At 59.2% G+C, this 11,238-nt stretch overlaps 1 protein-coding gene across 2 annotated transcripts; it reads right to left on the bottom strand.

Annotated features, from left to right (window-relative positions):
- Window positions 1-2,320: 2,320 nt before the first annotated feature.
- SYNGR4 (synaptogyrin 4) lies at window positions 2,321-11,166 on the bottom strand. Of its 2 annotated transcripts, none has more exons than XM_040457580.1 (5): window positions 11,055-11,166; window positions 9,897-10,096; window positions 4,313-4,550; window positions 2,942-3,081; window positions 2,321-2,615 (listed from the first exon to the last, which is right to left on the bottom strand). In XM_040457580.1, exons 2-5 carry the CDS (start codon window positions 9,987-9,989, stop codon window positions 2,382-2,384), a joined length of 705 nt encoding a protein of 234 aa, XP_040313514.1. In that variant the 5' UTR covers window positions 9,990-10,096; window positions 11,055-11,166; the 3' UTR covers window positions 2,321-2,381. The 2 variants fall into 2 exon arrangements, with proteins under 2 accessions (XP_040313514.1, XP_040313515.1); XM_040457581.1 differs by lacking the exon at window positions 11,055-11,166 and adding an exon at window positions 10,942-11,048.
- Between the last annotated feature and the right edge of the window lie 72 nt (window positions 11,167-11,238).

Raw genomic sequence — 11,238 nt, 5'->3', positions numbered from 1 at the left:
AAAGAAAGAAAGAAAGAAAGAAAGAAAAGAAAAAGAAAGGAAGAAAAGAAAAGAAAGAGAAAGAAAGGGAGAGAGAGAGAGGCTGGCTCTGTTGCCAGCCTTTCAAAATCAGATTTTCACATCGAAATCTGGATTTCTGGCTCCTCTTGAAAAAAAATCTGTCACTCTGACAATGCTGGGTCCTCGCTTCCGGGTGGCAACAGATGGCTGGAACTGAATGGATGGGCTGTGGGCCTTCCACTGCCATCCCTGGGACTTGGCTGAGGGGTCGCCACCATTTATTATCCAGCCCCACGCTGTCGGGCTTTTTTTTTTTTTGTCGGTTGGTTTGGTTTGCTCGTGTGGAGTTAAAAGAAAAGGAAAAGATTTTCGACGTCTCCCTGCAGATCGGTTCACCCCTGGCCCGTGTCCTTCACGCGCGTTCCCTGCCCGGACCCCAGGAGCCTTCGGGGTTTTGCCTCCCGATTCAGTCAGACCCCCTCCATGCCTGCCGAGACCTTCCTGAGGCCTGTTGGGTTCTGCAGGCTGGCTCTGGAAGCTTCAGGGGGCGGGGAGGTGGCGTTTCCCAAGCGTCAGCGCCCTGCAGCGCGCGTTCCACGGTTGGGTCCGCGGGACACTCGGGGCAGCCCTGAAGGGGGCGGGGCACTTCGTGGGGGAGGAAACCAAGGCTTCCGGGGCAGGTGGCGAAGGTGGGGTTTGTAGCGGGGCTCCCCGACGCCAGAGCCTGTGTGTTTGGCCACGGCTGGGCGGTTTTTCAACCGTTGTTGCTTCTTGTAGACCGGCGGGACCGGTCCCTCTGTTGAGAGGAATTGTGCCCAGAAGCCTGATATGGGAACTGCTTGGGTTGACTCAGGGCTGGCGGGTGGCACATCTCCGCATGTGGTCTGAAAACCATCAATCTAAATCTGGTCCGAGTCTAGTTTTCCAGCCAAGACCGTTCGGCCCGGAGCAATTAAGTGCCACATCCCAGCTTGTCCAGCGGGCGACGGAGTGGGGACTGGCGCTCAGAATCCCCGTTCGAACATCAGAACGCTGCCCACTCCGCTGCCCTGCTGCCTTTTCCCCGGATGCCCACAGGGACCACGTCCTACTTATTTTGTAGCTTCAGGACTGAGCATGGGGCCTGCCACAGAGAAACCTCAAAAAAAAAAAAAAAAAAAAAAAAAAGGGACCATAGAACCCACGTGTGATCCCCCCCACGACTGGTGTCCCTTTGTCCGGTTTGTAAATGAATGCTCTGCAGGCCACAGTGTCCCTTGTGTGGGTGTGTTTTGTTTCGCCTGCATAACATTAACTTTTTTTTTTTTTTTTTTTTTTTTTTTGCTATTCACTGGGAACTAAGTCCACACAAAAAGAAACGGATTTCTGATTGTTCTAGAAAAACCAGAAGGTTCTGGAGCTTTGCTGTCTGATACGGTAGCCATGCGCTCTGTGCAACCATTAGGACTTGAGATCTGGTGGGTCCGGACCAAGACATGCCCTCCGCCGATCTCAGCAACTTCATACGGAAGAATGTAAGAGGCCTCGTGTTTATACCAGTGACGTGTTGAAATGAAATAAGTGATATTTTGCATATACTGGGTTAAATAAGATACATGAAAATTAAGTTCACTGCTTTCAGCCGGCTTTTCTGAATTTTAAACTAGACAGTTTAAAATTCTGCCCCGGCTTGCATTACATTTTAATTGGACACCCCAGGCCCGCAGTGCCGAATGGTGGGTGCTGAGTGGAGGCTGCAGCTCCAAGGCACGGCCCCTGTCCCCATCAGTCCCTTACTGGGGGCTTCGCCCACAGGGGCCACCTGCTCGGCCTGCGACCAAATTCCAGTCGCCTCCTGTGTTCTAGAATAAAATCCCTTCCTCTTCCCCAAGACGGTCTTGCAAATGTTTGCAGACAAGGATCGCCCTCGGTCCCACTCACGGACTCACCGTCCCCCGTTCCTTGGTTTTGAGTTGGGACCCTCGTCACTGGGGTGAGTGGAAGGGTCGATCCCAGTGTTGGCCCTGGTTTTTCTTAGTGGTCTCTCCACGGGCAGAAGCGTTTCCCGTCTCTGAATGTGAGCTCGCTCGACCACGCATCGGGGCGCCTCGTGCCTCCTTCCTATGGCCATCGTGAGCACTGAAGGGCCCCGAAGGAGTGTCCCCTTCCTGTCACCACCTCTGTAATCTGCTGCCGTCACGGTGGTTCCCAGATGGAGAGTCTGGGAGGTAGTATGGAAACGTGGCCTGCCGCAGAGACCCCTGAGGCGACCTGGGAGGATTTCTCCCCGCCCCTGGCCACTCAAAAGACCAGAGAGGAACAGACATGAGAAGGACGGAGGGCTGTTTTCAGAAACCCTTCTGGAGGGAGGGTTACCTCTTTACTGATGCGGATGGGGATGTTCAGTTGTCGGGCATCATAGCGAGGCGGGGGGCCTTCGGTGTGGCCAGGTAGGGGGAGAGGGCAGAGCTGGCGTAATTCAGGCTGTTGGGGCCAGCGGGGGGTGTGTTAACAGGGCTGGCAGCAGAGGGCGGGGAGAGGGTGGTTAGCGCCACACCACCCTCATGCAGGGAGCGCTTGTAAGGGACTGGAGCGTCGTTCCGGAGGTCCCAGAGGGCCAGGTAGGCCTGGAATGCCTGTGGGCAGAGAAGGGCACACCGGAGGCTGGCTCGGGTCGGGCAGGGAAGCGGGGGGACCGGGGCCGGGGACTGGCCTCGGGAGGGAGACACGGGGCACGGCTGCGCCCACCGCTCACTTGGACAAGGGCACCCAGCGCGACGCCCGACGCCGGGCTGCACCCGCTCGGGGTGGGGGGGCGCCTTCTTTCCAGTTTGCCCAGTCACAGAAGGGGCTAGCAGAGGCCCTGGGAGGTGCCCTGCGCCACCCGCAGGGGAGCTGAGGTGAGGGGGGGGGGTGTTCCAGCTCCCCGGCCCCGCCCTGAGGAGGGCCCCCCTCAACTCACCCAGACGAGGACGGAGAAGAAAGTGAAGGTGATGGCGGCCTTGGCGCTGCTGCTTCCCAGGAGGAGCCCTTCGGGGGGTGAGTGCTGCCACTGGTTGGCCAGGAAGCAGAAACCCACGAACCAGATGCCTGTCCACAGGACTGGGGGGGGCCGCAAGAGAGAAGAGGGGTGGAGGGGCCGGGGGGGGGGGCTGGCCCAGGAAGGGCGGCTGGGTGCGGGAAGCGTGGGGCGCCGCCGGGCAGTCCGCTCCGGGAGCCACCGGGGGCCACACATGGCAGGTTGCGTGTCAATCACTTAAAACAGGATTTAAACATGCCGCCCCTCTGTTGCACCGGCCACACCTCGAGTGCTCAGTGGCCACGTGTGGCCGGTGACTCCCATAGCCGGGAATGCAGGTGCGAACATTCCCAGCCTCACAGAAAGTTCTCTCGGATGGCCCTGGACTCAGTGACCTTTGGGGGTCCTCCCAGCCCTGAGATGCTGGAACCCAGCCTGGTGCGGAGGAGGAGGAAGAGGAGGAGGAGGAGGAGGAGGAGGAGGAGGAGGAGGAGGGAGAAGGAGGGGGAAGGAGGGGGAAGGAGACAGTTGAGATCAGACTGGGGGTGGAAAGCCCAGGGCCTGAGGTAAAGGAACTCATTATTTAGCGCCTACTGTGTGCCAGTCTCTATCTAGGGCACTCGGCAGTGGTTAGGATGTGAGACTTCGCTCCGAAGCCTGGAATTGCCACTTAGCAGCTGTGTGCCCAATTACATAATCTCCTCGAGCCTCAGTTTCCTCCTCTGCCCAATGGGGACATGACTTCCCACCTCAGGTGGTTCTGAGGGACAAATGAGACGAGGCACGTGGAGCCCTTGGCTCTGTGCCTGGCACGTGGGAAGTGCCCAGAAAAGGTCAACGTTACTAGAGGCCTCCTTCCTCTCCTGCAGCCTCAGAAAAGCGCTGCCTTGTGGGGGTTTTCATCCCAGCTTCTGCTGAAGCCCGGAGAGGGGAAGAGAGCCGCTCGAGCCCACGGGGCGGCGAGGCGCCCGAGTGGAGATTTCAGACTCCAGTTTGCCTGGCTCCGGGCTGGAACCCCACCTCCCGCCACCGGGTGGCTTTTCAAGAAATGTTCTGTGAAGAGGGGAGGTGAATGCGAGGAAAAAGCAGGGCAGAAGGGAGGCTGCTAGAATTAGCCTGGGGGTCAGAAGAGGTGACCCTCACACTGAGTCTAAAGGATGAGTAATAATTCCCTGGAGGGGGGAACCAGCGGGCGCAGAAGAGCTTCTGGAAGGGAGGGGCGAGGCTTCAGGTCACGTGTGGGGGACGGTGGCGAAGGGAGGCGTCCTGGGGGGCCGAGGGGGCGGCTCTGGGCGGGCGGGCGCAGGGGCTCACCAGCCAGGATGAAGTCCAGGAGCTGGAAGGCCGTCTTGAAGCGGCTGCTGCCCATGCGGCTCTCGTGGGTGTCCAGGGCGAGGAAGGCCAGGCAGGTGAGGAAGGCCAGGAGGCCGGCCCCCACGGCGAAGCCGCAGGCCGTGCTGTTGCTGTTCAGGACGCAGCGGAGCCTCGAAGACTCCGTGTTGTTCTGGTGGCCGTCGGTCAGCAGGGAGGAGAGGACGACGAGGGAGAACACCTACGGGGACGGGGTAGGGGTGGGTTCCCAGCCGCCTGAGCGGAGCTCAGAGTCCACCCGATCTGCGCCTCCTCCCAGGTCCCCGTCCGGACCCCGGGCCCCGCTCCTTCTCCCCCTGTCACGTCCGCGGGCCCCCCCCCCCCCCCCGAGCCTGTCCCTCCGGCTGCTCGTCTTGTCCGCCCTGGCGTGGGCCTCGTCCTCTCCCCCTGGGCCCTCCCGCGCGGCCTCCTCCTTGGCCTCCCTGCCTCCAGTCTCGGCCCCCGAGGCCACCCTCCACCCCAAGGCCCCAGAGAGGTCCTTCCACGCCCTCCTGCGTGGTCTGTATTGTCCTCGCTCTTCCGGTGTCACCTCTCCCCACTCGGCCCTGCCTTGCCCACGCTCCCCTCCCGCCACCCCAGACGGGTCCCTGCTACCAGACCCAGGTGCCGATACAAAATGCCCAGTGTGGTGCCGGGGACACCACGTGAGGAACTCCGTCAGCCATTTGCCATCACGATCGTTCTCTCTGCCTCCACCCCTCCCCTCTGCCTGCTCTTCCCCTTCCCTCCCCGCTCGCTTAGTTCCTATTAATTTTTTTAAATTAAAAAAGTTTTTTTTAATGTTTATTTATTTTTGACAGAGAGAGCATGAGTGGGGGAGGGAGGGGCAGAGACAGAGGGAGACACAGAATCCCAAGCAGGCTCCAGGCTCCGAGCTGTCAGCGCAGAGCCCGACGCGGGGCTCGAACTCCCAAACTGCGAGATGGTGACCTAGGCGGAAGCCGGTCGCTCAACCGACTGAGCCACCCAGGCTCCCCATGAAGTCAGATGTTTAACCGACTGAGCCACCCAGGCACCCCTCCTATTAAATTTTTAAAAATAAATTTGTGTTGGGGCGCCTGGGTGGCGCAGTCGGTTAAGCGTCCGACTTCAGCCAGGTCACGATCTCGCGGTCCGTGAGTTCAAGCCCCGCGTCGGGCTCTGGGCTGATGGCTCGGAGCCTGGAGCCTGTTTCTGATTCTGTGTCTCCCTCTCTCTCTGCCCCTCCCCCGTTCATGCTCTGTCTCTCTCTGTCCCAAAAATAAATAAACGTTGAAACAAAATATTAAAAAAAAAAATAAATTTGTGAAATAGTCCAAACACACAAAAAAGTACAGAGCGAAACGTGACAAACCCTCAGTACCTAACAAACATTACCATTTTTCTCCTACCCCCCCCCCCGCCACACCGTTTTTTTATTTGCTTCAGGAGTTTTTTAAAAGGAAAACAGAACCTCACAGATACAGCAGCCCCCTGCCTGTGCGTGCTGCGGACAGCAGGCTGTACGGAGTACGACAGTGTTTATTTATTAAATGCCACTGAAGTTCCCCACCAGTGAGCCAGTGAGCGAGCGAGCGTGGGAGCCAGAGTCAGCCTTAAAGTCACGCTAGGATGTGGGTTACCACCAACACCCCCATTGTTTTCGATCATGGAACCCGGGCCCAGAGAGGCTGAGGAGTTGTCCAGAACCAATCAGCTGGTAAGTGGCAGTGGCCGTGGGCGCGGCCTGGCTCCTGAACCTGCTTTAAGCCCCCCGGCCCCCCCCCCCCCCTGTACTGCCTCACGCTGAACCGGACGCCTCCGGGGCAAGGTTCCAATCAGTACAACTGGGTGGAAATTTGCCCGATGGCGATTGGCCCCAGACGGATATGGAAGGAATGGGTGTGTGTATGGGGCAGGGGGGAGTTGTTCCGGGGAGGCTTTCTGGATGACGTGGCAGGGCTGCGGAGTGTTGCGGGGTGAGGAAGGCTGAGGAATGAGGACGTTGTCTGGAGGGCAATAGGGAGCCACAGCAGAGCTGCGAGCAGGGGAGGATAGGGGCAGATCTGGGGCCTGTGTGCAGACAGACTGGGGAGGGTGAGACTGGAGGTCGGGAGGCTGGGGAGGGGGCTGCGGCCCGGGGTCTGGGAGAGAGGCAAGGTTTGAGCACCTAAGTCGTGGGGTTGGATTTAGGAAGAACTAAAGGCAGGTGTGGATTGCGTGTCAAAGAATGAGGAGTTTTTCAGGCAGACGGGGGAGGAAGGGCATTCCAGGGGGGCAGGCTGTGTGTGCCAAAGCCAGACGCTGCAGAACAGGGCTCTCTCGGGGGCTGCAGAGAAACCTCATCGGAGGGATCCAGCACGAGAGGACCCTGGAAAAGTGGGCAGGAGCCAGACCCTCAGAGGCTTTGAACACCAGACAGAGGGGCCTGGACTTGGGAGCCACGGAGAGTGAAATTTCGTACTTGGACTTAGCTTCATGCAGGGAAGTGTTCTGAGCAGAGGGTGGCCAGGGTTAGACGTGGCCCTGGAGTCTGAGAAAATCTCCAGGGTCACGATGGATCGGAGGGGGTGAGACCGAGCGGCCGAAAGACCAGAGAAGAGACTGGTGGGAAGAGGCCCGGGCAGAAATGCCGGGGCCTGAGCTGAGGTCAGAGCTCTGGGGAATCCAGTGACAGTCAGGATGTAAATTTGGACTTGGTGACGGACTGGACGTGGTGGTGGTGCTGGGGACGGAGCAGGGGTGGGGGGAGGAGGCGAGGGGAAGGAATTCACTAGAATTTAGACTCCTCCCGGATAGAAGGGTGTGAGAGCCTTCTCTCTATGCCCAGCGCCAGCTTGGACCTCAGCCAATGCGTGCTGGAAGTCACTCTGGACCCTTCTTTTCTCGTCCATTGGAGTCTCTATCCTCGGTTGAGCGTCCGACTTTGTCTCAGGTCATCATCTCACGGTTCGTGAGTTTGAGTCCCGCGTCGGGCTCTGTGCTGTCGGTGTGGAACCCGCTGCGGACCCTCTGTCCCCCCTTCTCTCTGCACCTCCCCCCGTGCTCTCCCTCTGTCTCTCTCTCTCAAAAATAAATAAGCATTAAAAAATATCACGATGACAATAATGGCCAGTGCGCTTTCGCTCGGCCCTATAGCACTACCCAAGGCTGTCCACATCTGTTCTCTGTTTCGGGGCCAGGAGTCCACAGAAGGGGGGCATCTCGCCCTGCTGCTTGGGGACAGAGCCAGGTCCAGGACCGGAAGGACCATCGATCACTTGAGCCCGTGTCCATTTTACCTGCGCTCCCTCGCTCGCACCAGCCCCACGTGGTAGACGTTACTGAGTCATTTCTGTTTCACAGGTGATAAATCGAAGCCATTACGGTGGGGTGGAAAGAGCCAGACGCATCTGACTTTGCCAGCTGTGCGGCCTCGGGCAAATCACGCACCCCTTGGAGCCTCAGTTTCCCAGTGCGTCTCAGTGCTGTGAAGAGGCGGTGGGGGCCTAGGCCTGATGGTAGTTCTCATGACCAGAGAGGCGAAGTGTCCTCTCAAGGTCAGTCAGCGAAGGAGGGGGGACTGGGATCCGACCCTCCTGACTTCCGGGCCCGTGGGCTGTCTGCCCAGTGACCCTGGGAACCTTGGGCTGTGGCGCACGCCCAGGGCACTGGAGACTCAGGGAGGGGGGCCCAGCTGGGCAGAAGGGACCCCGGCCCCCTGAAGCCAGAGTCCAACCTCCTTCCACAACCTCCTTGGCCCGTCCCCAGGGAAGGAGCAAAGATTCATCAGTTAAGGCACCAGCTGGCAGGCGGCAGTGAGGACAAGGGCACCAGCTGCCCACAGACTCCCTACTGGGGAGCCAGGCCAGGGGGGAAGGAGGAGAGGGCGGGCGGGAGGGAGGCGGCGGGCAAAGTCCGTGACCAAAACGTCTGGCGCGGTTGGGGGCAACCCCCCCCCCCCCCGTGAGCCTCAGTTTTCCCTTGGATTCGTAATCCCCCTGGGGAAGGACGGCAGTGTCCACAAGTCCCTGTCGCCCTGGGTCCCCCAAAGCCATCTCCTGGCTCACAGCGATGGCCTGTCAAAAACAATGTCTATTTAACGAGTGATTATTGGGGCGCCTGGGTGTCTCCGTTGGTTGAGCTGGGTTGGTGTCGGCTCAAGGCATGACGTCACGGGTTCGTGGGTTTGAGCCCCGCATCCGGCTCTGTGTGGCGCCTGCTTGGGATTCTCTCTTTCTCCCTCTCTCTCTGCCCCTCCCCCGCTTGTTCTCTCTCTCTCTCTCAAAATACATAAATAAACTTAAAAAAAAAAAAAAAAAAAAGGAGTGATTATTTACTTTCCAGGCCCATGCCTATCACCTTGTCGTTTTCAGGACAATCTTTCCTAGGAGCAGGGTAGGAGGGGCCTTTTCTTACACTCAAGGGTATGGAGATTCAGGGAGGTCAAGTCACTTTCTCAAGGTCACACCGACCTAGGGTGACTGGGTCAGTTATCTGACAAAACGGGGGCACTTTTGAAAATGAAAGCTGGAGCTATTGCTGATTCAACCAGGACCGGCCCAGGCGAAGCCGGGAGTGCGTCACCCTCTGTGGACAGCGTGGATTCTAAGTCCTTCCCCGCCCACAGGTTCCAGAAGCGGCAGGGAGGAGATGCCCTGGATTCGATCCAGGGCACCCCACCTACTCCCATGACCCCAATCAAGTCTCATCACCTCCTTGGGCCTCAGTTTCCGGCTCCGTCAAGGGAGAGCAGAGGAGGCCCAGAGAGGCCCAGTGATTGGCTCAAGGTCACACAGCCAAGTCTGGGCTGAATGAAGATTTGAGTGCAGGTGCCTTGACTCTGGGAACGTGATAAGGATCAAAAAACGCCTGTAAAGCCCTTGCTTGGTACACAGCCTGGCACACAGTGACCACCCCAATGCCTGGTATCTTAGGTCTATGTGATGTCCTCTCCTCCCACCACCGTGCACCTCTTTCTTCCTAGGGGACCCAGACCCGCTCGTCTCCCGGTCCCTTGCCCGAGGAGTACAAAACGAATGGGTTCTGGCCTGTCACAGACCCCCACTTTGAATCCCGGCCCTGCCTCTCACTGTGTGCCCTTGGCCAACACTGTCCGATGGAACTTTCCGCCATGACGGAAATGCTCTAAGATCTGCATCATCCACTCCAAGAGCCACGTGTGGCTGGTGGCCATCTGAAAAGTGGCCGCTGTGACTGAGGAATGGAATCTGTTCTTCTAATGAGTTTAAATTGCGGGAGCCACACGTGGCTTGTGGCTACGCCATTGGACAGTGCAGCCTTGGAACCGTGACTTAACTTCCTCTGATGCTGTTTTCTTAGCTCACCCATGGGGCTCATAGCACGACTTGGACGAGTTGTTTCCTCCTGTGAGAGTTAGTAAGTGGTCCCAGTAGCACAGGGGCTATAGCTCGGTGCTCAGTAAAAGGTGACTTTGGTTATTAGCTGCCTTTTGCTTTGTTGTCCCCATCTGACCGCTTCCGTCCCCCCACCCTTTCCACCCTGTGTCTGCGGGGCGAGAACTATTTCCTGTCGCCCGTGGGGCAGCCGGGCCACAGGAGGGCCTCACCCCTGCAAAGATCCGGGTGATCGTCTTTGGCCTCTTCAGAAACTGCACGGCTTCACTGTCAGCCAGGTCCTGGAGGCTTTCAGGGATGTGCATGGCGGGTGCTCTGCTCCTGGGGCCCCGGGAGGCGGGAGCAGGGATGCTGGGTGCTGCTCGCTGGGCGCCGCCGTCCAGAGGCTCCAGGCCCGCCCTGGGCTCGGCTCCTGCAAGACGAGACGGATGGTGGGAGGTTAGAGGCGCAGGCGTGGGGTGAAGGAGCTCTGCCAGGAGTCCCAGGAATAGGGGCATGGGGTAAAGGGTGCTGGGGTGGGGGTGGGGTGGGGTCCCAAGACTGGGTTCATGTGGGGTGATGGGTCTACCAGGGTTCTGAGGATTGGGGGCATGGGGCAAAGGGGCTGGTAGGGGTCCCAGAAGTTAGGGGTGCAGGGTGAGAGGGTGGCTGAGGGGCCCATGAATTGGGTGCAGGGTAGGGGAGCTCCTGAGAAATCCGGAGATGGGGGTACAGTGTGAAGGGGTTGCTGGGGGTCCCAGGGGTCAGGAATGCAATCCTAGGAGGCTGTAGGGTGAGGGGGCTGCCTGGGGCCCCCGAGGTGGAGGTGCACGGCGAGGGGATCCCAGCGCAGGGAGGAGGCGTGGGGAGAGGGCTGGGATACCCGGGTCACCTCCCTGACCCAGAAGCCAAAGGGCTCATCCTAAGGACTGTGTTCTCTAAGGAGACGCGAGTAGGACTTTCCAGGGACCAGGGGGTGCCAGGCTGTAGCTCGGCGCCCCCGGGGGGAAGTCTGAACCACAGGAGGCCCTGCCACGTTTTGGGGTGACAGCGCCCATAATGGAGGACCCAGGCATCTCAGGGTGGATTTCAGCCTGTCCTCGTGGCTTGGGGTTATTTTCGTAGGATGAGGGCCTCCCCTCCGAATTCAACTCCATTTTCCCGAAAGTGCTTTTTCCTCAAGCTGGGGGGGGGTCTGGACCTCACAGGTCCAGAACTGGGCTGCGAACTGAGCTGTCCCGTCAGAATTAGGAGGTCACGCCCCAGGCACCAAGCTACCTTTTTAGAACTGGAGTCTTCCCTTTAAGGATCTGGAATGGGGGTGGTGGGGCTTGGGGGTGATGCTGCCCGACAAAGGGCCACCCCTACTCCGGAGGCCCGGTCTGCGTCACCTGGAGGCGGGCGCTTCCTTCCGCCCACCCTTCGCTCCCGGTCTCTGGCGCCACCTCCGCCTTCTTTTGGTTCCGCTTTTTCCCGCCTTTTCGCTCCTCCACAGCTGATTGGCTGCGGCCAAGCCCCGCCCCCCGCCCTTTCCCCGCCTACTCGGGAGCGGACACGAGCGGGGGCGTGGCCTCC

The sequence above is a fragment of the Herpailurus yagouaroundi genome, unplaced genomic scaffold (assembly GCF_014898765.1).
Source record: "Herpailurus yagouaroundi ecotype Mexico unplaced genomic scaffold, PumYag 220, whole genome shotgun sequence".
NCBI lineage: Eukaryota > Metazoa > Chordata > Mammalia > Carnivora > Felidae > Herpailurus > Herpailurus yagouaroundi.
This window is presented reverse-complemented; position numbering and strand designations above follow the sequence as displayed.